The sequence below is a fragment of the Augochlora pura genome, chromosome 4 (assembly GCF_028453695.1).
Source record: "Augochlora pura isolate Apur16 chromosome 4, APUR_v2.2.1, whole genome shotgun sequence".
NCBI classification, from domain to species: Eukaryota; Metazoa; Arthropoda; class Insecta; order Hymenoptera; family Halictidae; genus Augochlora; species Augochlora pura.
The window spans coordinates 6,679,739-6,707,042 of NC_135775.1; the positions used below are offsets into that span (position 1 = coordinate 6,679,739).

Consider the following 27,304-nt stretch of genomic DNA (forward strand, 5'->3'; position numbering starts at 1 on the left):
AGAAGAATAAATTGAAGTAGGATAAAGTTGCTTGCATCTGGTGCACCTTTTATCTTTCTCAACGAGAAGGTTAAACTCTAGGATAAGGATCTTCGTGCTTCCACGCCGAACCTTAAACACATTAATCCAAAAAACGTATTGTTTGAATAAAGAAAAAAAATGGAACAGCGACTCGTTCTTCCAGGTTAGTAGACGAAACTTTAAAAGAAAACTTCCGATGCTCCCGGGAAGAAGAGAAGAAAACGGGACGATTTCCGAAGTAATAAATTCGTTCGGAAGGAGGATGCGTCGATCGAATCCCAGGATGCGATGCTCCGTCACGTCCTCCGCGAGTACACCTGGCACCGAGTGCACCTGAACGCAACCCTGCTGCATCTGAGGTCGCTGATCCGTCGCGTGACAATGAACCACTTGGAAAATTACACGGACCTGTTCCATAGGTGGAACATCACCGACGAGGACATCGATTACGTGAACAATTACAATTTCGAGAATCTGACCTCGCAGAAAACGACCGACGAGACCTCCGGCTGCTACTGCAACGGTACCGTCCGGAATCTTACCGTCGAATACAAGAATTATCACGGATACGTGTCGCTGATCGTTTGCTTGTTCGGCACATTGGCGAACATGTTGAACATTGTGGTTTTAACTAGGAAGAACATGGTCACCGCGCCGATTAACAAGATTCTGACCGGTCTGGCGACCGCGGACATGCTTGTCATGTTGGAGTACATACCGTTCGCCATTTACAAGTACATCGTGCTGCCCAAGAGGCCCACTTTCCCGTACGGATGGGCCGTATTCGTGCTGTTTCACATGCACTTCACACAGCTGCTGCACACCATCAGCATCGCCATCACCCTCACCCTTGCTATTTGGAGGTACATCGCTATCAGGTGAGTGGATAAAATGAATAAATAGAAACTACACATCTGCTGCAAACGATAGTGTAAAATGTATTGTTGTTGTTTTTTCACAAATCGATGCAGGTTTTATTGTAACAGTACTGCATACATAGTAGTACCGCATATAATACATTATTTCATTCACTCGGTGTATACATGGTACGCAAGATATTTGAAGTTCGAATGTAAATTGTAACTCGTACAATGTTATAAAAGTTGTTCTCTTTGAACCGTTTATTTTTTATTATATGAAGTATTGTTAAAAGCTGTGATTTTATTATTTGGATAATTTTCGCGAGTCACAAAATGCATTAAGTCATATCAAATGCAAATACTGTAGGTCAGAGAAAATATTTAGAATTAAAATGGTTCCGAGTGCGAACGATAAATATTTCTTTTGACAGTAAGAATATCTTAGCGAATAATTCCTGATCCTTGATTTAAAGGCTTGCACAACCTCGAGCACGAAATATCAAAGCTATTTTTGATCGACTTCGCGAGACGTTCAGTCTAACACGAACATTTTTTAATTTCTTTAAAAACCCAATAGAGAATCTGTCAGCTGCCTCGGAAATGAAATTTAACTCTTTGATATGTAATTCTAGAGGAAGGTTCTCCGCTATGCACCGGCTGGTACTCTACGATGCATCTAAACTGATCCACGGCATAGGAGTAACTGAAGTGCTAAAGCCGATCATACGTGGTCGAAACTGGCGAATAATAAAGTCGTTACTCGACGAAGATTGAATTACAGACAGTTAAACGCAGCCTAACTTGATCAGGAGCTAAATTCAATCCGCAGCCCGAAGTAACCTAATCGGGCTCTCGCGTTGTCGCGTCTGAATGTTCGTGGTATCGATTATTCGGTCAGTTTCTGATACCGGACATTATAACCAACAATTGTACGCTGTTAAAAGCAAAGAGTGGGCGCGTAAGCGTCAGGCTTTCAATTTTTAAAAAATCTTACCGAATCAAGAAAACCAAGAAGAATGGTCTTTGGAAATTTTCTTTTCAAAACATAAAAAATAAAATACTTTTTAATGGCAATACTCTTGAAATTAATTAGAAACGAATGCATGAAATGTCCGCCATTTTATCATAAAGTGACATCGCACAATTATTATCAAATTTTCAATTTCAAATGATCAAATCCACGTATTTTTAACGCGACATTTAGAAGAACAATCACAATTTTATCGATAAATATTTTCAAGCGCGACAATTATGAGCCACTCTCTGAAATAAGTCTTCGAAAATACGAAAACATTTTCTCGATAAAGTCCCGCGGTCCTCGGGATATAAATTCCTCAAGATCAATAACACTTCAGCCTGGTCCCAACCAGGCACGAACCCTTAATTACAGTTCCAACGGCCAGCCACACGTCGACGTTGACCGACGGTCGAAAGGTGTCCGTATATTAGGTACACACATGACATAATACGCTGTAAAGTAGTCGTCACTAATAAAACGCCACATTGAACATTGATTAACCGTCGCAATTCCCTGTGAAATCCCATTCAGTCCTTTGACTGGACGTGTATCCACTCTGCTCGACGAATCGAACGGAAACGGATCGGACCTCGCAATACATAGCGATGCTGCTTCACGGACACTTTCATTAAACAGAAAATCCTAATACGTTCCGAAGACTCTTTGAGCTCGTGCAAAGCTGAAACAATTTTAATTCGCGACGCTCACGCCTGAATATTCTACTGCACGCTAATAATATAATTGAATTTACGGTGACCTGTGATCGTATACTAAAGGGAATACACTCCTGGTCCTCGATAAAAAACGATTTCGAAAATTACCTAGAATTTTATAGTTAAAGTAAATTACTTTGATATACGACTTTGTAACTAACTGGCAGCAGACCTTTATTAAATGTAAGAGTGTAAGCAATCTTTAACACTCTTTGGGTAGTTTAAAAGCTCGAGAAATTGCGGCAACGTTTCCTGACCAGTCTCTTAAGTTTTCGTTATTTTACGATTTAGAAAATATTATAAAATGTGGGTGCAATAAAATTCGCGTAAAATTCTCGTGCGGCATACTGCGAACGCTATCATCGTCCTACATTATGCAGCAAAAAAGTACCGGAGGCTTTTAAATAAAACATGAACTACTTATTTATTCATGAACATTGATTTCGTCGCTGTCAAAGAAGAAATGATGAAGGTATAGCGTTCAATTTCTACGAATTCTCTTTTATGACTTCGAGCGACTCAAAATGCTTTCCCCAAATGGCAGAGTTAATGAAATAGGATAGGGTCACGCGGAGCCATACTCTTGAATTATTTGTTTCTTCTAAATCTAAAAATGATTAAGGACGAAGAAATGCTAATCAACGTACCGTGAAAGAGATCGTAGTCCAATTAAAAATATGACAGAACACTCTTAGGATTGACTGACATAAACAACTGCTACGATAGATAAAGTTTAATGACGTGGCGTGTCTACTGCGACATTATAATTTCGAACTATTTCTTTCGTGATAGATTAGCCATCAGAATATCTATATACTATGGGATATTAGTCACCTGTCCCGCTCGTTGTAGTTACAACAAAGCACAGGTGACGGTTTACACATGCATCGCAGATCCCTTTTCTACGTAATGTAAATCGCGTGTACAACGGGTGTTTATTAAAGCAATTTCATGCATGTATGCAACAAGTTCGAAGCGGTAAAATCGTGAAAGGAATATCTTTGGTCTTTGACGAGGTGGCGAGAATTTTCGAGAAAAGCAATTTAAATGCCGCTTTCGATTCAGCGAATTATTCGCAGACGATTCTCGAAGATCTTGCGCCGGTATCGATAATTGGAAAACTCTCGGCTGGCTCGCAATCTCGCCGATTCCGCGACCTCTGCTGTCATTAGGAAAACGCATTGAGAGAGTAACTAATTCCCTTCCACGGACTCCGATCGTCCACGCGAGCTTTATGCTCGACGATTAAAGGTCAGCTGCAATCCTTTAAATAAAACATGAAACGTCCGTTCGCCTCGAGTTTGTGGCCCTCGGCTGCCATAGTTCGTCGCGGGGAGAATTCTTTTAACGACATACTTCGCGAGAAAGCGTTGAAAGGAACCGGCCGACGCAATATCCCGGTTTAACATGATGTCCTTTTACGCTTTGGTTTCTTTGTTCGATTTTTACGAGCCACTTGGAAAACTTTTTTATCGATCAGAATTTGCCTGTAGACGTTTTCCAAGCGCAGCGCGACGACGATAACACACGCATACGAATGAACAGGACAGCTAAACTTACAAGTGGCCAAGCATGGAGCAGAAACTTGTACACGTTCGGGTAGCAGAGATTTCATTAGTTTGTTAAAGTATGGTGTCAGCAAAAGCTAACGCGCCCACGGTGATCGATACGTTACTTGTTGTGGAACACCATAAGAAACGAGAAGTTATTAATTATTAATTCATGGAATATTAATTTGTTTAACTACCACATCCTTCGATTTCTTTAATTCGTTTATTATTCGATCATGACAATCCTTGCACTTTATGCGGCTTCTGATTTATATACCTCAAGAGGATCTTCGATGTCTTGACTATGACGTTTACGATTTTATGAGTTTCAGCGACTTCCTATTATTTACTATATCGTTTTATGAAGCGTTCAAAATTTCTTCTACTGCGATTACATACTATTGTCTTTGCATTTCAAGTCCTGGACACGCTGTAACCCGGCTATGATTTAACTTGCGTAACCCTCTCTGTTTACCACTTGGGAACCATACCTCTAGGATTACCGTGGATTACAGTAACCGTGCCATGGTAAACCAGGTTACGGTTACTGTTACGGTTAGGATCAGGCACTGGTTAAGATCACTGGAACGCACAGGTCACGCTCCGGTTCATCCGCACAAGTATACCGTGCAGGTGAACTTTCGCAGGTATACTACGACGCGTATGACCACCTATGGCCACGCGGATTTTCTGCGCCAATGACAACGATAAGTATCTAAATTACGACACGGTTAAAGCAGAATTTCCGAGTCCCGTTAGTGTCAGCTTATCAACTCTTATCCAATCCTTGTTTCTGCAGTTTAACGATGAAAATTCAGCACGGTCAAAACCTCGGTTCGCAACTAATCAAACGATGTGCTGAACTTACTGTTAACCCTTTGCACTCGAAGCCATCTCAACTGAAAATCTTAAATAATTCTTCTGGTTTCCGGTATTTCCATTTTATATAACAAAATTCATTCTGCGCGTATGAAATTGAGTCTCGCAATTTTTTAATGCAAGCTTCGGCGATATCAATAAAAATATTTTTGTAACGTGCCACAAGAATTTTAATGGCACCGCTGAGTCGCCACTCGAGGGCAAAGGGTTAATTCGGTATTCGCGAGAACTGCGTCAAATTGATATAAGGAGCGGATAAGGACTAAAATCGTCGTGCTTTAAAATGTCATCGAAATGTCATCTTTCATTTTTACGGAAAACTTCTGTAGTTCATAGTGATTGAAATGTCGTAAACACGGACGGGAAGTCCGAGATTTCCAGTGCAAGAAGAAAGTTAGAATTGCGGAAGTTGTATACAGGCTGCAATTAACGGAACTTTTACGGGAAATTGGCTGGTCCGGATAGTTGAATTGAAAATTGGATTTAAAGCAAACGTGAGCAATGCTGCGAATGTTGTCTGTACTTTGACAGTTGTTAATTGTTTTGGTGGGACGGAAGTTGTTCGTTCTCCCCGTAAATGCATGAAATCTGGTGTCCGCAGTCTCATTGTAACATTGCATCAGTTGAACGAAAAGCGCATTCATAAATTATGTATTAAAAATTTTTATATCAGATATAGAAAAAGATAATTATTTTTTAATAACAATATATTGATATATTTTTATCGAAATAATCGTGCCTATTCTTTCAAAGTTTCCTTTCAGATTTTACGGTCTTATTGATTTTTGACGTGTATGCGACAGCATTGGACCATTAAGGGTTAATAGCAATTTCTGTTCGAAATAATAAACAATGTTTACAGTAAACAAAGCGGAAACAACAAATGTTTATAATCTTTGCCAGCAGGACGACGTTTCTGATTTACAATGTTTGGTGGGTAAATACAAGCAGGCGGTACAACAATATCAACACATAATTCTCAACCGTGCCGTCCACTGTACACTATGAGGATGTCGTGCGTCACTATAATAAACACTGTCGATAAAATGTTGTCTCTTCTAAAATTTACAAAACTAAAGTTTCCAGTGAAAATTTATATTTGTTCGATCCTGAAAACATATACTATCATTTCCATCATACTTCTTTCTTTTCATCCTCTTGTTAATAATTCATCACAATAATTAAAATTGTGTAAAGAAATTAATTCTACAGTAACAGAAAATCCGTTTTAGATCTACCTTATCACAGCCGTAAAAAGTTCCTGTATTTTATGAAAAGAATATCAAGTCGACAAAAATTCAACAGCAGCTGAAATGAGGATTAGATATAGCCGAGTAACAATCGTAGATTTCTCGGTAAATCCTCTCGTCTGGAAGCTAAGAGACGTTCTCAGACGCTACGCTCGGACCCTGGACTCGTGAACATAGATTTAAAAAGTGTTCCCAAGGCATTATGGCCGTACCCCGGCGCGGAAACGCGATCGAAAAGGCGCAATATCGCGGCGGTAAATACGTAGAAGCGCGGCACGATTCCGCGTTAAATACGTCAGCGCGAGGCAATACTTCGCCGACCGTAAATTGTGAACAAAAATATCGGGTATCCGTAGAACCAATATATCGATATAACACGCTTTCCTGAGGGCGGCGTTGCTTTTCGAAGCGGCGACGCGAATAAAATAAAGCCCCGGGCCCAGCCGTTGTTCGATCTAACTGTTTTCGCCCGTATTTATATCATCCCAATACCCAATATCAATTACCAACCTGGGAAACATTTTATCCGCGAAGTGCGTTCCCTGTTCCTCGAATTTCTTATGCGCGAATCCCGCGAGATTGTACTTTCTTACCGCGAGTTCACCCTTCGTTTGGATTGCTCGGGAATCGCGTGGGAAAATTGTCCATTGATCCTACTGATGGCGCTATTCGAATCGTAATTATCTTTCGCTTCAGTGTTACTTGCACGGTCCGGAGTTCAGAGGTGAAACGTGTTTTGGAAAGTTCATGAATAAATCGGATTTTGTTGATTTCATACGCGAAGTGCACAGTCACTCCAATAAATAAATAAAGTTTTGTAAGTACTTTAGAACAATTTCACGGAACAATGTCTGACTTCAGACTCAAGTCACTGACAATAGAAAAAAATAGCGAATCAAACACGCGCCGCCAGACGAATACACAACTGATAATATCGAGCCCGCCGACCGTACGGACTTCAAAAAAATGCGCCGGGTTGAACGTGTTAAATAAATACACATCGAAGAGAAAAAATACTTCACGGTATATTAAAGTGGAATATATAAATGTCAAAATACAACAAACTTTCAATTTCGTACAAAATGCTACCTACGTAATTGAAAAGCTATAAAAAAGCATCGAGTTTTCATGCCACGTATTTGTTTATGATCGGTGTCGTTTTATATCTCTATTTTATACGATTTTATGATTTATTTATAGTACATGTTTATTTTTGCTTCAACTTGTATAACTAAATTCTACTTATGGAAATGGATACTGAGACACAATACTTGCAGTCCGAAAGACAACGTGCACAGAGTAGGAATATTGTCTTCGCTGGCCGGCATACCTGTCACCAGTGGCGCGAATAATTTATCGAAGATTTAATTATAAACGTGGAGGAATATCGAACGTTTAATTAGGAAACGCTAAATAATAGAAGGTTTAACGGATACCGTCTGGAGACTTCATTAAAGCCGCCTACATATTTGTTGAATCGCCAATAATCATCGCGGTATTGGTAAATCACTGAACAATGCTGGGTAACTAATACACATATTTGCCGAGGCACTAATTAGGGGAGTCAGGAGGCGAGCCGAATTGCGTAAATTATAGGTGGACCAAAAGGAGATTGGGCTCCCGCGTCACCATAGATGACATTTATGTTGCTTCGAACAAAGTAGCTGGTTCTAGGTCGTCACTGACCTAGATGCAGTCCTAAACTATACACATTATACTGAACAACGTAACACGATCACCTCGAACGTCTCGTTTGTCCGAGATCAGGGACAAAAGGTCAGTGGAAGGCACGACGAGGCGCAGTCCTTTCAGAACGAATGTCGCCATGTTATCAGCAACAGGTTCGCGTATTTCATTGTTCGGTGAAAAAATAGATTTAACCCTTTGAGGACGATGATCTTGAAAAGTAGTACAAAATATGTTTCTTAGAGAATTAGATTTCCAGTGTTACGTTGATAAAATTATAATAAAAATACGTTGATAAAATTATAATAAAAATACGTTGATAAAATTATAATAAAAATACGTTGATAAAATTGTAATATCATTTAATTTGGTTCGTTTGATCAAGCAATTAACTCAGTAACATTTTGTTTAAGCTGGTTTTTAAGCGTAACTCGTTCTGAAAAGATTAATAAAAATTGATTATGAATACAGTTCTATATTATATGAATCATATGAAACAATAGAAGCGAGTGAAGGGAACAATATGAAACAATAGAAATTATTTCAACGGAATGATCAAAATGACGGTGGTGCCGGATATTTCCATTGCTAATCTCCAATTATTCGAATGTCCCGCGAAGGACGCAATATTAATCTGGTGTGACAACAATGAAAACCATATTCATTAAGTGGAATAATAACATTACGGTGGATTATATTTGTCTATTCGCGGTCTGCTTTGCTATTGTTGCATTATTCGCTAATTAAATACGGATATGCATAAAATGGTTCGAGAAACGCGAACGAGGGAAACCTTTTTTTTTTGGTGTTACAATCTTGACCCACTACATGCACAAAATTGACATTATTGATGAAATTGAAGCTGGTTAAAGATACAATACCATGGCCGTTACGTATTTATAAGTTATACATTTTAATTACAAATCAAATGTAATTTACGGATTTGTAACATACGGCATAATTTGTAAAGACTATTATGCTGGAATCTTTTGTGCTATTCCTGAGAATCCTACATGATCCAACCATTTACATTCTGGCGCATTGGAAATTTCTATAGCAATTTATTCATATTTAATGAATTATGTAATGTGGACAAACACGTTCGATTTCATACGAACCAAATTGAAACAAAGATTACGCCGGAAGGTCTGCGGTTAAAATAGCTTGCAATGCGGAAGGCTAAGGAACAAGCTTTTCCTTTGGAACGCACACGAACCGGAAACGCGAGATAAACCAATGACAATTCAAAATCCCGTCCATTCAACGAACCGCGAATCGGATTCGCGTAAGATTGCCCGTACATTCTTTCCGAAAGCATTATTCGACGTCAAACCAAAGCCAATCTTCGATTCCATTGAGAATAAGCTCTATATAATCCGGATATCGTACGGGACCAGGTTCGCTATTCGCGTTTCACCGTTTTGTTGAACCTGCTCGCAAAATCTTGCACGGTTGCGCGATCGCACTTCCGCAGAAAAAAATTGCTCCCTACAGGTTGAACGGAATACGCGGAAAGCAACGGGCGCGCCAATTTCCAAAAACAATATTTCTGTCTTTCAATTTAAACAATCGGGACTGCGCTGAATAACAATCGACCGTCCCCTTGAAACTAGAAACTTGTTCGGATTCGCGAAAAGCGGTCGTCTTCGAGAGGAAACGAAATAAACGGGGAAAGCTTTTATATTACATTTTCCTCGAGGCGCTTCCCGTCTAACAGGATTTCATACTTTCGCTGTAAACACGTTTTTCCGACGTTCTGTGTTACAATGATGCAGATTTAACTGGGATGTTATTAATAATTCTACGCTGTAACCCGGACGTCGACCAATGCAACTACGTAACATTCGTATGGGTATAAACAATATGGTATTGGATAATAGAGTCATTGCATATTAATAATTCAATGTCCAACTTGTTATTATTTACCATCGTCTTTTCATTTACTTCTTTGAACGAAATCGATAAACTATCTGCTTTATTGTATCTTAAGATGCATAATTGCATTCGCGATGATGGTAATGAAATCTTGGTCGCGTCAATTTTTTATTCGTTTTACATTATGTCCTTTGTAATTGTCCATAAAAATGTTTTAAAGCATCGCAGCAGAGAATGGCAACGCTGGCAAACAGCAATTACTAAATAATTACTTGCTTGTATAATGTTATCTTTCACTGGTTACAATACCTTTTACTTGGTCGTACAAAGCGATTGAAAAAAGGTGTAACATATTCCATTTAAAATATATCGAAAATTGTTGTGATAATATACCGAATACAAATTACCGCTCCAAGGTTCGTGAAATTCTACAACCGCGAGCCGAACTCGAGAAATTGGACGCTTTTAATTGTTGGCTCGCTGTGGGCGTCTACGCGATCCACGTTAAGAATAAATAAAGCTATGTGCAGAGCATCCCACGTATACATCGTATCCGAGTAAAAGAGATTGCCAGGACAAATATTATAAGAACGTTTCTCGAAATGGAAAGTCCGCGGAACATACCGAAAATAGATCGAATCAACAACGATTTCATTAAATTCCCCGTTTAATTCTAACGCCTTAAACGACGCATTTACCGGTATAATTTCCAGGATCGCGTAATTAAACGTTTAATTAGCAGTGTCCGCGAGCGATTAAAATGGGACTTGAGAATTTCAGTTTTGATGTATTTTTAACAGGATTATAATTGTAATTTACGTTAACCGAGCGATGGAACGACGGCGCTGTGCCCCCGCAGAATAAATTAAAACAAGTCAATTAAATAATTTAGCATTTAACATGAATGAAATCTCATTCCATGTAATCGGTGCGTCGATTATCGAACAAAATGGATGATCGAATTGGAAGCATAAATGATACATGAAGCGAGTGCCTCGCTAACGTTGCATAATGTAAATCGGTTACAGTTGGCCGCCATTTTGTTCGTAATTATTGTAGCTTCGATCCGGAAGCTTAGCTCGGAAATTGTCGTGGACGAAACGCAGAATGTGTAGCAGAAACTCGTGCGATGGCTATCCTCGCAATTATACGGAGAGATACGAAAAGCGATATTTACGCAGAATGGCGAACGGTTACACAATCGCGTGTACAGAGAACCTTGAACAATATATTTACCGTATAACAAAATCCAAAGAAATATATTCTTAATATATCTTTCTCTAAAATGTATTTATGATCAAAATTCCTTTTTTCGTCTTTATTGTTAATGATTACTCCGTTGTCGCTAATTTTGAAGATTTTCGTTACTACGAGGCAACAAAGAATTTTATTTTTGATACGTGATCGATTTAATGGGTAGCAAAACGAACATAAATTTGTTGAAATACTTTACTTAAATTATTTACAGGGGTCTGTAATTTGATGGCTGCCGTGAAATGCACACCGCGCTGCAGAATGAGAAAATCTATGCTGATCTCGGTGCATAGGATGCCTATTGACCGATTAAATCTCCCGCAATATGTCTATAAAGTTAACTGAACCGACGCGAATCATCGGCGGGTGTAACGCACGAATGGAATATTATGCGAATAACGCCTGTTCATCGAGCGTCGAATCATTCGTGATATGATAAGCATTTAAGCGTGTGCTCTAACGGCAGGCCAGACGATGGATGCCTGGAAACCAGACAAAACTTCCAATAGGGAATGTTATTAGATAAGATAATGGATTTCCAAAATCAACAGTAAAAAGTAATAGCAAATATAACAGATGTTCATAGACATATGCATTGATTTCGTTCTTTGATCATTCCAACGAGTTCGAAATAATACAACAGCGTCTTTAAATTCTTTTAATATTTTTACTGTTTTGTATTCGATCATTTTTGTGGTAAACGTATAAAATCCGTGGTCTGCTTATGGATTATGGTATGGTAATTTTTAGTGGCGTTTCAGCGTTGCCGTTTGAATATAAAAGTTTGAAGCTTCAACGTTGCAGTTTCCTTATACATTTATGAAATTTAAAGAGAGTCCACAATGTCTAAAGAAGGGACGCTTTTTTCTAACCTTCAATTCATCATGTTTAGGATCAAAATAACAAATGAATGATTAAACAGCAATTAAATGTGTCCTTAGTGGTAGTTCGAATTTTAAAACAGTATTTTATGAGATCATGTGAAAGTACAGAACCAGAAATTAATGCGACTCACAAATATGTTTTTCCTGCTGCCACGGTAACAGCGAATCTCCGTGTAACGCGGATGTTACAGGAGAGTCACGTTAAGGTTAATAGAGGAACGTCAAATATGCCATGGGATTACACGGCGACGGCGCTGTTTCATAAGTAGATTACACACATATCATGAATTTTAATTACAAATTTAAGAGGAGGATCCGCTTCCACCGTGTAAACAATTTGTTTCTGACAAGTTTAACGCTATCGCTAGATTCCAAGCGGCAGAGAGGTGATTTCGAGCCCGGTCGAATTTTGATACATTGGTCGACATCGAAGAACACGTATTTGAATATGTTTATTAACGCGAAGTTAAACCAGGTCAGAACGTTTCGCTTTGAGTCCGCGTTTTATCATTATGTGATCGTTGTCAGAATTACAATTTTATTTAGTTGTACGCTCGTTGCATTAACTGACGATATTATGCAGCGAAATTTGCTCGCGAACAAATTACATTCGCTCGCGAATTTATTACGTGAATTTATTTACTCATACAGCGCAGCGCTCTTATCATTTGCATACAGAAGTGAAACATATGGTCGGGGACATTTTATTTTGAATTAGACATAAAACAATCGTGCGACCAACGTATGAAATGTAATTCTGTGTTTTATGGCATTGTAATAAATTCGTTCGAAATAATTCTCCATTTCAAGTGCAGGGCACAAATAAAGTGATAAATAACTTGATGTAAAACGTTTAACGAAATCAATTAACCAACCGAGATGAATTTCTGTTATTAAAAACTTTGAAAAACACGTATGCTTGCTTTATTTGCTCGCGTAGACTTGGTAAACTTGGTGTCTGCGGGAGAGATTAATCGAAGTGAATATTCTATGCATATAGATATTTCATCTGCATAAAAATCAATATAAATGTTTTGTACGCGTGAAAATTGATACTTCGTGAGAATAAATATTATCATAGATATTTCATGTCAATAAAGATGGATATACATATGCCATGTGAATAAAAATCAATACCATCCTTTTGGAGGTATCATTTAAGTGAAAAAAAACAGGAAGTTAAAAAGAGAATGATAGATTCTATTAAACCTAGTGCTCTTTTCATGTTAAAAGTTAAATTGGCAAATTGCATTTTGACTTTGCCGATATATCTAAAGTAAACCACTTTCTCACTTAAACACTAATCAAATCGAACAGAAGAATTCTCAGACGTCGAGTCGATTGATATTCATGAATACGTAACGACATTTCTCCGTACTTATCGTTACCTCGCGCTATTACAGTCTTATTCTAACATGTTGAGCACTTTAGGTCGTTTGATTTGAATATCGTAAGTCGCGTGAATGGCCCTCGCATTGACTCGTATAGTAACCATAGAACGTGTCTGGGGATCGTCGAAATGGACGACTTAAAAAAGAATTTCTGAACGAAGATAATCCTGATCTAAATAGACGATCACATACTTTAGCCACTAGAATTAAAAGCTACAACTAATTGTAAGTAAACTAACTATGTGTTCATAATTAAACGAACAATAAATAATTATTTATTTATATGCGATCTGTAATCTTTGAAATAAAAACAAATTCTGCTGATTCAAAGTATGAAGCAAGATCAACTAAAACTCTTATTCCAATTTCGAAATCAGAATCGGACTGAATCAGGTTTCCCGAGAGTATAATGCTTTCAGAAGCACCCTTCCCCCCGGAGGTTAAGTATTAAAAAGAAAAGCCGTAGCCGAGGGGATTTCAACGTTGCTGTTCTCGGCTGCGTATCCTCGTAAGATAAAAGCACAATAGAAGCTTTCCCAAAGCCCGCAGAAGCGTTCGTCGCCACTGTCCCTCGGCATAATAGCGAACCATAAGCGGAGATGTTCTCGAAACTGGTGCCCAAGATGGTTTCTAACGCGAGGGGAGTCCAAAGATTCAATGGACCGTCGGAGCTAACGCGGTGCCGCAATATTTATTCGACACTTTGGTGTCCCGAGCGGCACGATGATCCCCTCGAAAAAACTAGGAACACACAGCGGGCATGGATGATTTAATTCACCGACTCTAAGTGTACCTCTCTCGTCCCGGAATATTTCCAGGTCATTTCCGGGAAACGACAGGACGGGGCGCTTTATGGACGCCTCGTTTGCCCAAGAGAATGGCGGAACTGAATTCAGGGGAACTGGTTCTCGACGAAAGGGAACCTAAGCATTTCCGACTAATTTAAAAATTTTTGAGGTTCGTTATCCGCCATCGTTACCGTCCATTTTGCGACACCAATGGAGACCACCGTTTAAATAAAGATATGCGCTAACCTATTTATTTTATACTGTGACGATAATTATCCGGCCAGTTTTGCTTCATACTTTAAGCGAACTTCGTCTTATTCGCAAGTTCATTGGATAAAGGAATACATTATTTTCAGGGATATAAAGCTGAAAATGAGCAGATTTTCACCGTGAATATTTTAAGGCTAAGTTCAGCAAAAGTGCATTAAAATTCAATCGAGATACATTGCAGCATAAGCGAAAGTTTGATCGAAGAATCGTTGATCTTTGAACTTCGGTAAATTCGTCTGAAAGAATCGTAAAGCATTCCGTCTACGTTCATTTTAGAGAGAAAAATGTTTGCTTCGATATTCGACTTACTTCGATTTCTATTATGATTTCTAATTATGCAAACCGCAGCAGCTACTTGACAAAATTACATTATACTATGTATACAAATCGAATAAAATTCGATAATTCAAGTAAGCGTAAAAAGTACAAAATTCAAAATATGTTATGAAAATACCTCATCAATTTTTATATAATTTTGCTGGAAGGTAATCCTGACTTAAAATATTTAAAAACTATCAAGATTACTACCACCAAACATGATTCAATTTTTCCTGTCTGCCAGCCATAGAATTTCTGTACCACACCAACTGAACTAGCTCTACTTTGGCTGTTACGCAAACATTGGCAAAATACCGTAAAAAGCACCGCAGCACCGTTGCTGATTTAAAGTTTGAAAATATTCTTCCGCTAGATCTACTACTACATACTTCAGGCTAGAAAGGTATCCAACCACATCGGAACGCTTGTTCATCTCGAGTTTACAGCCCTGCAAGGAATTTCAGAAGCCTCGCAATCTTGTTAGCTACTTTTGCTGCGGCACTGAACGGCTAGGCAAAAAAATTCACGTAACGTCGTTACGAAAGATTCACCACAGGACATATATAAATATCAGACCTGCGAGATAAGGGCCCAGCCTTGGGGACGACACGTCGAGTGGCCGCTATCTGTTTGCTAAATTGCATCTTTCTGCGACAGTTGGCCCGGGCTTCTGCAAGAATTATTGCGCAAAAACGACTGACTCGGTTAATCCGGTCTGGAGCATTGTTCGAGGGCCTCGTGGTTCGCTTTTTCTATTTCTTCTTTGACCCTGGAACGGTTACCGTATAGTTACATTGTGATTTCTGTGAAAAATAACAATTTTCTTCGTTGACTGTATTTATCTTTTCATTTCATTTATTTTATTTTCTTGAAAATACTGTAACAGTATTTTTGAGTTCTCTCAGCATTTTCATTGTCTCACGTACGAAGATTTTTGTCGTAACTGTATATTTGCGATCATCTTCGAGAAAATAGGGGCGCTCTGTTGTGGAAGATTTAGGTTATAGATCTTAGTTTATATTTCCGTCATGTCCGGCAGATCTAGACGAAAGAATAAAGCAAAGCGGATTTCCATGTTTCCTCGTGAACGGTGTATGTTATTCGTTGAATATGCACAGCGGCGCACGAATCATCTTATCGGCTGTAGGTCGATATCGAGGGAACTTTCGAAATATTTGTTTTACATTTAAAATCAAACCTTTCTCTAGCGTGGCTAGCAACGTTTTCAATATACTTGTGCCTCGGAAATTGTAACAAAATCGTTCTTACTCGTGCGAAACGACATAATTACTGCAACAATTCCACGTTATTATTTGCTTGATTAGAACGGATTGATTAATACGAAACGGCTAATACATTTGTCGCCTGTTAAACCGGTAGACTCATTAATAAACAATGCCCAATTAAATTATTGTTCTACTGAAATTGTTTCGAAACCGTGCGGTAATTTCTGAATCAACAGCGGAATAATATAACATTTGCGAAACGTTTGCTACTGTATCGCTTCCTCAATTTGTTATAGTACGCTTCTGCAGAAGTTCATTACCTATTATTTTGAATTAATTTACTTCTACCATAATTGCTAATATATTCCGAATTAATTGCTGATATATTTCGAATTAATCGTGCAGACATTTTTACATGTTTTACTGCGGGAGATTGAAACTGTTATTAACGCATCAACATTAACGCGTGCATTATCTTTCAGCAAACTGCTTCTAAAAATGTTCCAGAATGTTTCAAACAGATGAGTTCCACGAATTTTTTAAACGAAACAGTAAATCTGCTTGCAGCTCAAAAGTTTCCATTTCTTCTTCACGAATATATATGGACAAAAGGATTATAGAATTAATTATGTTACAATTTAAATATGCAATTTACGAAATGCTTCCACCAGAAAATAACGAAAAAGTAATGGAGTATGCAATAGTCAGGAGGAGGTTAAATTAAACGAAAATTGTGGACTGCTTTTACCGTAGGACGGCTACGTTTCGTTAAACATGTTTCTTTTGTGGCCACTGGTAGCCAAGTGGCATCAACGAGTCCGTTGTAAGCAGAGGATGGATAAAGGGAGAGCCGTATTACAAAAGAATTTCCATGACAATCGAAAAGCATTCCGCGAAGACGGCGCAAAATTAACAAATGAAAGAATAGCGTTCCCCGTGAAACGAGAAGGATCCTCAATGGCGGTCAGAATCGTTCGAATTGCGAAAGCAAAAACTCCGGTTTTCGAAAGACCCGGTACAATCGGTGAAATAATTCGGCAAACCAGGAGAAACGTCCGAACAGAAATACGAGATTATTGTTATCAGCGGTTCGGTGTTTACACAATCCTAAAACGAGTTCCGCCAGAATTCCCACGAAATATGGCCAAAATGGAAAGGATCGAAATTCAAACTATTTTCGTTTACCGGAATGTTGATCACATAGTGAAACCCAATCGCGAGCTTTTGCAAACAACAGCATCTAGAAATAATACAGCAATAATTTGAAAATGAGAAGATTAAGCAAGCGAAAATTGTATTTATGGCCTTCTCGAACGGTTCAATTGACGAATATCACAATACATTTCTCTCTTATCCTACTGTCCACCCTCTCAAATGTAATCGATCCTTGTTTCCCAATTTGAGCCAACAATTTGTAATTTTATGTAAAATCGTAATACGCAATGTATGAATAAATCGCGTACGAAATTTTAATGGTTTGAAAAAAAGGTGGTATAGATCGAGTGGAATTTTTTACCACCGTCGCTGAGTGAATAACGTGTGAAAGAAAAGTACGAAACAATTCCCTTGCCAGATAGAGAATATTGTTGTACAATTCGGTTCGAGGTGATCGTAGTTCGCGTTAATCCAGAATCCAGGCTGATTGCACCGGTCAGTCGTTTCCAGTAGAACGAGGGAGGCTTTGATCGGACACGAATAAATCCGATTCCGGATGCTCGTCACGCGTCAATCGACCATCGGCCAATGAAACTTAATAGCGCAGACTTTTCGAAACGGTCGTATAATATTCACTGCACCGACGAACGCTTCCTGTCGACTTTAACTCCTCGCGTTTAGAATAAAAACGAATAACCATACATTGGCCGGCTTAACTTTTTTCCAATGCCGTTACGGTACGGTTTTTTTTTTTTGTTTTTATTTCAATACGGCGTGCACTAAAAGTAATTGATATCTGCTTCGTCGGTGACATTCGAACTATTTTGATTTTGTAAAAATAAATCGCACGACCATCATACTGGATGCATTTCAGAGCTGTGTTTTTTATTTTTTAATCTCTACTTTCGAAATCAATCATACGATTCTATGCCGAGATATTTTATCGCGTGATATAATGGGTTCGATTTCAACGACACGTTTCATAGAAATGGAAAAAATGTTTATGAAAACATTGAAATGTTTGTAAAAAGATTGAAGCCTCCTTTTTATGTTGAGCCATTAATAACTGTTTTTTTTTCTAAAAACGGAAATAGTTCTCTGCGTTTCAAGATTATTTTCGATTGTAATAAGTTTGCGCAAAGCTGAATTAATTAGGATTTCCAGGATCTAAGAGGATTAAAGAGCCTCGCTAACCGAATTACTTCGTTTTCGTGGGTTCTCCCGGGGTGGTGGACCAACAGAAATCCACCTACTCGAATGCTTCTAAATTTCCTCGTTTCTAGCGGAAATATCTCGACAATCGTTGGATCAATTTGCTCCAAAATTTGCACGTCTATTTTTTCAAACATTAATATAGAATTCTTTAAGTGTATTTTTATCTGAATTTTTACTCCGAGAACAAAATGGACGAATTTTTTTGTTAAAGATTACGTTGTCTAAAAACAGAACAATTTACTATCTCCAGGAATGCGACATCAAATTGACAAAATCATGACGAACGTCAGTGAAAGAACGATTTTCCAAACACGGCATATATCTCCCGCGAGCTTTATCAATTTCAAATAAAAAAATTCTCGATATACGTGAAATATGTGCTTTACAAGAACCAATAACGTCTGTCAGAGGGAATCTAGTATTCATTTCCCTGTAAAAAGCTCGTAAAGCTGGACGCGCCTTTCGATTTCAATGCTTTATAATTAACATTGGAAATCACGCGCTCTAAATCGTCTCGTGAAGTTGAACGAATGAAAAGATTTCGTAAAATCACGGCCACGATCGCGCGGAAATTACGTCTTACATTGATTTAGTGTGGGAAATGGCCAAGGACATGTCCACGCGCTGAGAAGAAGCGATAACTGCGAATTTATCGGCCACGTGGAAACGTGTCGCGATAAAAGCGCGACCAATCGCTCGATTTTCCTCCGGGAATTTCCCACCGGGAAGAATCATGCGGCGCGGACCGACAAAGGGAAAACATCTCGCGTGTAGTTCTCGATATCCTGTGCACAAACAGTCGCTTTCCTCAAAAGGGCCGACAAAAGAAGAACACGTTTCGAAAAATGCAACAGAGCGCATCAATAAAATTCTCTAAAAACATTCGCTTGCTGAATTCCTGAGCCTCTGGAAATTCGGTCAACTTGTCCCGTTAACCGGATTTCTTTTAAACATTCATTACAATTTAAATTTATATTAAAAATAGATCGTTGTCTGCCGTAACAATTTTTTTGCGAGCGTTGCAATTACGTGGAACGTTAAAAAAAATTTTAAATCACATTTTTAAAATTTTATTTATTCTTTCTTTTTTTCTTTTTTATCATCACGCACAATTGCCACTTCTGCAAACATTTCTTTACTAATGTTGTTCCGATTTAAAAAGTGAGGTAAGCTTTGTTTTCCCTGGTACATAAAATGGTGACGGAGCAGCCCTCTTATTTTGTATATTATTTTGAGTCATAAAATTAGAAAAGTGAAATATTAATATAAGTTAAAAAATTAATTTAATATAAATTAAAAAATTAATAAACTACGACATTGTTGAATCTTTCAAGAGGAAATGGGAAACCGAGGTTCGTGACGAATCACGAGATCAAAAATGTCCGAGTTAGTTGACAGTGCGTGGACCTTAAGGCGAATTTTACTGGATCCACGGGATTACGGGGATCGAAGGTCGAAGATTATGGGGATTAAATGCAAATTTCGATGTTTATTGTAGAAAGTCCCGTGTCGTGGAAATCGCGTTTAGATCGATGAAACGTTGTGATCGGGAATTAACTGTTTAATGGGAAAATTCACGCACGAACAGTCTTATTAATCCCGTGTCCGTCCAGATTGAACAGAACAACGAACAGTCCCCGCGTATAGTACTCCCCGTGCTCAGATACACGCGTTTAATCTAACAAAACCGGCGGCCCGAACAATTTCGTTGCACCGACAACGTCCATTTTGATTCTACTTTCCTTCCCCTCCCGACGCAATTTCTAGAAAATGAACGTGACCCGCAGAGCTCTCTCTTTTCTGTTTCCACGTCGATGCTGGAGAATGAGCAACGTTGTGTCGGTCCTCGTGGTAGATAGACTTTTGTGTCATTCTATACGAAATCGATCGGTTCTCGTTGCCGACATCAATGAGATTTTGTTGCAAATCAAATGCGACGTAGATGCACGTGAGATCGAAGAGGTTTTTGTCACGTTTTATTGGTTTCGAATTCGTTAACAGAACACCGACCGCTGCATTTTCCAATTTATCCCGGCCACCCGTAAAAACTCCGTGTTTGTATGGTAAATTTATGCAGGCCGCGAGAATTGATCGAATAGAAATTTAATTTCAAATTTTAGACTCGCCGTGACATTCTTATAAACACGAATTTTAATGAAAATTTTATGCAGAAACATGCAGAAACGCGTAAAACAGTTTCACATTTTAATGCAGTGTTACGGAAAGTTATTAAATTTATCGGGGATTGAATAAATTAATGGAACTTGATTGAGAATTTTAATTATTTGAAAGTTGTTATAGAAGTAAGTTTCAATAAATATTTTAATGTAAATTCCGTGTATTTACATGAGAGATATAACTAACTTATAACTAAATATGAATATAATGTGTCAATAGAAATTGGAAATTTCACAGTGCTACACTCGAATTCCTTTCATGTTTTCTCCGAATCGTATTTCATCCAGTCATTTTGCCTGCACGCAGCCAACTGCGCCCGGTGCAGATTTTGATTTTAATAAATTTCATATTTAAAATCAGTATTACATTATCACTGTCCGCGAAATTCTAGCCACAAACCAGATATCAAAATGGCATATTCGTTCGAAATGACCTAGAAAATTTCGAATAAGAATTGAACAATGCGACGGAAAAATGTTGGTCGGCGTCGGTCGAAATCAAGGATTGCATGATGGTTGCTTGTTTGAAAATACGACCGGAATCAGAGATGGAAAAATCGCTTTTGGCATTGCGCGTGACTAGATTCGCGGATTTCCAAAAAATGGAACATGACATTCGAAAAGATTTCTATTGGGGTTGTTCAAAATTCATGATGCGGTTATTAATTTTTTAGAACCAATTTCGAAAACCAACGTCGCAAAAATTCTGTTTTACGTTTCGCCTGTGGTTGTCCAAGCCTACATAAACATTAAAAATTTCACGTCCCTGTAAAATTGATGCATGCCCTACTGTAGACTTTTATGAAAAATACAAAAAATATTTCACCCACGATAACGAAATAAGAATGAATCCTAAGACCAGTTGTCAAATAGAATTTTCTTCTTACAATAATCTTTATGACTTAAATAACTCTTCATATTTCCATTGTTTCAAAATTCACAGCTTAATCATGACAGAGTTTTCGGATAATTGAAAGGAAAAGATATATAATGTGTTATCTTATTAAATAAATAAGAAACAAACCGATGCGAATGTGTTTAGCAAGCAAGACTGACATTAAGAGATATAAAATGATTGGAATTCATAAGGAATCGTTTTATTGAAGCAGATTTCCGCAGAATAACTCATGGTGCACGCCCACTCGTTGCAAAGTGGCCCTCTGGAGCAGCTTCCTGGCGCCGTTCATCGCATGTGCGCCTAGCTACTTTGTGTTTGGCGTAAGTCTTCCATGGTTTAATTGTAGAATAATAGAATAATTGTAGAATAATAACCCGCTGTAAACAGATTCTACGAAACTTCGTCCGCAAAAGTTCCAATTCCACGTATACCTGTGCAAGCTGACATTAATTTCCAAGTTTCTGAACATTCAAGCAACCTCGCTGTATTCTGCATCTACTAGCGATTTTCAAAAGCCGCCTGAATAATATTTACTCGATACCGTACACTGTGTATAACTAGGACGATGCATGGACTAAATATACAGCAGCGAGCAAAAGTTTCGGGAAAAATATTTTTCAAATTTTAAACTTCCCTTCTGTAATCAAAATAACTCTGACAGTGCTGCAAATTCGGACTTGTTATTTTTGCAGAGACGTTTCAAAAACGATGGATCAAAAGATTATGCAAAATATGGAATATTTTTCTTTCCTTAGCCGTTCGAATGCCAACGTAGCAACCTCAAGAATTCAAGCCTTTATGACCATATCTAGAAACTTTGTGTCACGACACACTCGCAATACAGCAAACTGATTTGATTAGACTGTACGGTGTATTGGCTGTCTTTTAATCAGATTTCGGAACTTTGCGTCGTGGCATTCCCGAGGATACCAAATTTGATTAGGATTCGCCACGCATTCGCTGCCTTTTGACGACATTTAGAAACTTTGTGTCGTCACGTACTTGATCGAACTAGATTTGATTACAATTTGTGGCGTTGTTAACTGCCCTTTGATCAGATTTAGACATTTCTGTCGCAACCTGCCCGAACAGACTAAATGGAATCAGAATTTGTAGTGTACGGTAGGATTCAAGAAGCGATCATTCCTTAACTAAACTGTATCGAAATAATGGGCTGCTTTGAATAAACAACAGGTTAATATATTAGTAAGGATTGAGTCTTCTTGCATTTGCATATTCTATACATTGCAGAGAATGCAATAGCGGAGTCGGTTATCGTGAGATAGCCAATTGCTGCGCCCTTGGTTTATTTATTAATTTTTCAATATCAAATTTTTTATTCTTTAACTTTGTTTATCTTAGAATAGAAAAATTTGATGTGCTATTCAATAAACATAAAGTTAATTATATTCGAAAACAAAACACCACAGTAACCAGCTCCACTATTCTATGTTACCGCGAAGATTAATTTACAAATCTGAATAAATAATAAAGAGGCACGATACTAAAAGTGTGTAGGTTTAACGATACCCTTCGAACGAGATGTAAAGGGTGATGAAACGTAAAACAAGTTATCTCTATGATCGTCAGATAAGACAGCAGGCCCTGAATGACAATGGTACCGTGGAGATCGCGTACATCGTCGACGCGGATTACTCCCGGCACAAAGACTTCTTCTACCAGCTGAACTTCTGGGTGTTAGGTGTGGTCGTAAAGCTTCTGCCCTGCGTCATTCTCACAGTTATTAGCTGCTGGCTGATAAAAGCACTCTACAGGTAATCTAGCAATATCCCATTAATGGAGGAAATTGCTTTCCAGGAAACGAAATTCACAGGTCGCAGCGCTAAATCAACAATCTTAGTCGTTTCGTTCTATTCTGATTAAGGCCTGAGAAATAACAGGGATCTCCCTAGTTCGTCTAACATGTTAAAAATATATTCTTGAAATATACTCTTCCTTCAAACAATTTCATTTTGATAACAATATCACAGAAAATAATTGCTCAAGCTTGACAAAATTTGAGTATGCTACTCAGAGACCCCTTCGAATAAAACTAGGAAACTATGGTTGCCCAGAAATAAATTGCGGTTTTAAGATCAATGCATGTAATCGAAGTAACTTAAGTAGTATAACAGATCTGAAAACTTCGAGCCGCTTCAGGAACAATCTCTTAATTCCGATTTACCTTAATTTTGCGGTCCGCCTCTGTTGCAGAGCGAAGGGTAGAAAGCAGGCCCTGAAGAGCTACAACCAGTGTAAACCCGCAGTGATCTTGGGCAACGGTTTGCTTCCCCGGAAGCCGAGCAAATCGGACAAAAGAGCAGACAGGACCACGAACATGTTGGTGGCCGTGTTGCTGCTGTTTCTGGTGACGGAGATACCTCAGGGTGTCCTGGGTCTTCTATCAGGAGTGCTGGGCGATTGTTTCTTCCGCACCTGCTACCACAACTTCGGGGAGCTGATGGACATTCTAGCCCTGCTCAACGGCGCCATTAATTTCATTCTATATTGCTCCATGTCCAGACAGTTTCGCACCACCTTCGGCCAACTGTTCAAGCCCAGGATCATGAAGAAATGGCAGCAGCCTACCACTCAGCAGACAGATGTGCAGAGTACCTACGTATGATGCAGGCTGAAGGGTCTGGAGACCACGCGATTGTAGGCCTTGAAATAAGACAGTGTTAAGGGATACCGAGGTGTTTTATTCACCGAACTTGTGAACAGTGGATCTCGAAGAGATCTTGATCTAAGAAAAAGCACTTTAAGAGATTTAAGGGGAATCTTATATCCATAAACATTTTTTTACGTTGTTCGACATGCTCCGGTGGCACGTTTGCCCGTGTACTATGTCGTCCAAGTTTAAAGACACAATTCCAAAGAGCAACTGGACTGTGTCAAGGCTGTGTTGAGATCCCCTCCTAGGGGAACATAAAACAGTGAAAGTTATGATTGCACTGTGGACCGTGGGTCTTAAGCTAGCATGCGCCATCTGCCAACTGCAAATTAGCGAGAACAAGGTGGCTGGATTTCAAATTAATTTTTCTACTCGCGAGTTTCTACTCGAACTTCTTCGGAACTCCGAGCGAAACTTAAATCGTTTTCCCTTTCTTTTTTTTTCTAGGAAGCGTGGTAACGGGAAGCCTCGGCTTCGATTTCAATGAAACTTTGCTCCGAACGACAGCCAAATATTAGAGTTGTACTATTTAAAAACTACTTTTCGAAGTTCTATCCTTAAACAGTAGTTTTTGGACCGTCTCGTCGGAACTTGTTCGAACTGAGTTTACAACAGCGACTCCGAAGACGTATCATAGTTTACTTAATAAAATTTGTGCGACGGTAAAAGTGAGCTTGGTTTAACGCTTGGAGCTTCTATCTTTGTTATACATTGTTCGTCTTTTTTCTAAGATGATCGTGCTTAGCGTGGCTGAAGTGAAACTAATTCTTGGAGGTGTCATAAATTGTAACGCTTTCAGAAAGATTAGACCATTTTTCTCCTGGTTTAATGCATCATAGATTAGAATATTGCAGCTTCGTCTTTGAAAGAGTGTTTTCGAAATTTACGCACGATTTTTGTTGCTGTTTTCTGAAGAAGTAACGTATAAGAAGTTCAATTGTGCGAAAATCTTCGGTGAAATAAAATTGGTGGTACACCTTATGGTCAAAGTTCCAAGGACAAGAATGGAATCGTGTAGCACGTTGTAAGATATCATTGTAAAGAGGAAGATTCAATCTTCAAAGTTACAGTAGCTCCAACTACCGAGGAATATTTTCTAACGTTTTCGCAGATGTTTAAATCCGTAGCATTATGGAGAAAAATCATATCTTCAATTTCTCACCTGCTGTGTCGCGTTAATAAATCTTTCAAGAAAATAAATGATGTATAATAAAAGCAGGAGCCCCAAGCTTTAAGACGAGCTGCTGCCTTTCGCGTCGGAGAGAAAGTCGAAGAGAAATCCTGTTTGCAGTCATTTTCGAGGAGCGCTCGAAGGTTAATGTTAATAACACCATTATCGGATTATATACATTTTTCGCGTTATGGTATTTGCAGGAGCCATAGGGAATCGCCGAGATAATATCGCGAGCAAAGCGTTATTTAAATTCCACCGAGCCGACAGTTGTGATGTACGGCTTTACACGCGACTCGCGTTTCAGTGGAAGTCGGTGAGGGGCGTTCCCTGTGTGCTACACAAATTTTCATGAAATTACACCTGATCGACGGGTCTGGATATCGGCGTCAGTCCCTTTGTTCATTTTTGCCAGCCGGTCGATCGATATCGTCTGCACTTGACAACGAATTGTTAAGATTTTGGCGCGCCCGACGGCAGCGACCGAGAATTACCGGAACTTGTGTAAACGCCGCATTACAGTCGCGTTGATTAATGTAGCGCGACCACGCGAAATAACGGGATCGGTGTAGAATTACATATAAATACATACATATGTACTAGGAATACGCATATGCATTATACCGTGCCAACGCAAAACGTAGCGCCTGTAAATACGACGCCGAGCGACCGTCACGGCAACAACGATCCATGTACCTACGCTCGCGTTTAGTTTTGTATGATCAATGGAAATGAGACGATGGATTTTCGGCTAATGAGCCCGGCTGAAAGTCGATCGACTTCCATGCATGTAAACGTTAAGGACGAATTTATTTATATAGAATATGAATAAACATTTACGTATCAAACGCGACTCTGTTTTTTATCCTTTATATTATTCGCATACTTCTGCTCCTGGTAAATGCATCCTTTGACTTTACTTTTGCAAAGCTTTTCTTACGTAACATGATTTAAAATTTCACGCGGCAATATTCTTAAATAGAACTTCGATTACTTTTCTTCAACCTCCATATTCCTACATTCGCTTTCCAGTTCTTTTATCGAATAATATTGAGAATGTGTTAAGTGCATGAATATTTTCAGTGGCATGCTATTCGTTAAAAATGTTTTTAAAAATTGTCTAGTTCTAACCTTAATTTTAGCTTTCATCTGCTAACGCTCTCGTATGTAATCACCTTTTATTACACCCTTAGATTATTTATTTTTATATAGAAGAAAACTCGTCATAAGAACGTCGATGGAACTCTTCTCAATCTTGCAACTTTTCCATCTGTTATAGACATCCTGAATCTACGTGATCTTATGACACAGCTAATACATATAGCTGGATGTTATCATCCCGCAAATATTATTTCCTTTAATGTGGTCTTAGCTATGTCATCATAGTCTGCTCTGTAAGATTGAAGTTAGTTGATTTCCAACTCACAAGAATTGGATATTGATCTACGAAAAGCACTTTATAATATAGTTTTGCAACGATTGGATTCCAGTTTGCTGAACCATATTCATTTGTTGAACCAAATCTTAATGAAACATCGCCTGTATAATTCCCATTGATGTTTCAGTAGCAAGAAACCTATTCTCTAAATCTCCATATTTTACTATTAAATAACATTTCGGTGTTCATGACTCTAATATGTGAACAATGGACCTAGTTACTTGATATAACAGTTTAAAAGTCTGACATTTTATAATAATTACATCCTCCGCTAACGTTGCATTATTCTAATTAATTAATCCCTCTAGTATCCTCGACCTCGAAATTTTCAGTTTCACTGGTTCAATGCATCTCTATCGGAAACTCGCTCAAAGACGACCCAAGAAAGAAAAAAGACACCCTTCAAAAACGATTTCAGGGCTTCTTTGTTCTCTTTAAGGAAAAGTGGACCGTGAACGCTTCGAGCGATTACATACAGCCCTGGACAGCCATCAAAAAGACCATAATCAACCTTCAATAGCCTCGAAATATTCGCTAATACTATCCAAAACATTCTACAGATAATTTCTCGAAAATAAGCGAAACATAGTACA

General features: G+C 38.5%; 1 protein-coding gene across 1 annotated transcript; it reads left to right on the forward strand.

Annotated features, from left to right (window-relative positions):
- Nucleotides 1–212: 212 nt before the first annotated feature.
- Nucleotides 213–26,072, forward strand: LOC144468412 (G-protein coupled receptor dmsr-1). The gene is made up of 5 exons (XM_078177856.1): nucleotides 213–899; nucleotides 21,640–21,748; nucleotides 23,019–23,203; nucleotides 23,643–24,445; nucleotides 24,550–26,072. Exons 1-4 carry the CDS (start codon nucleotides 310–312, stop codon nucleotides 24,052–24,054), a joined length of 1,296 nt encoding a protein of 431 aa, XP_078033982.1. The 5' UTR covers nucleotides 213–309; the 3' UTR covers nucleotides 24,055–24,445; nucleotides 24,550–26,072.
- Nucleotides 26,073–27,304: the final 1,232 nt, after the last annotated feature.

What these genes read in the sequence shown, in the direction of transcription:
- LOC144468412 (XM_078177856.1), top strand. Translation starts at nt 310, where the DNA reads ATGCTCCGTCACGTCCTCCGCGAGTACACCTGGCACCGAGTGCACCTG. An exon ending in CTAGCTACTTTGTGTTTGGC is followed by an intron (nt 21,749 to 23,018) that starts GTAAGTCTTCCA and finishes TATGATCGTCAG; the next exon opens with ATAAGACAGCAGGCCCTGAA. An exon ending in CTGATAAAAGCACTCTACAG is followed by an intron (nt 23,204 to 23,642) that starts GTAATCTAGCAA and finishes CCTCTGTTGCAG; the next exon opens with AGCGAAGGGTAGAAAGCAGG.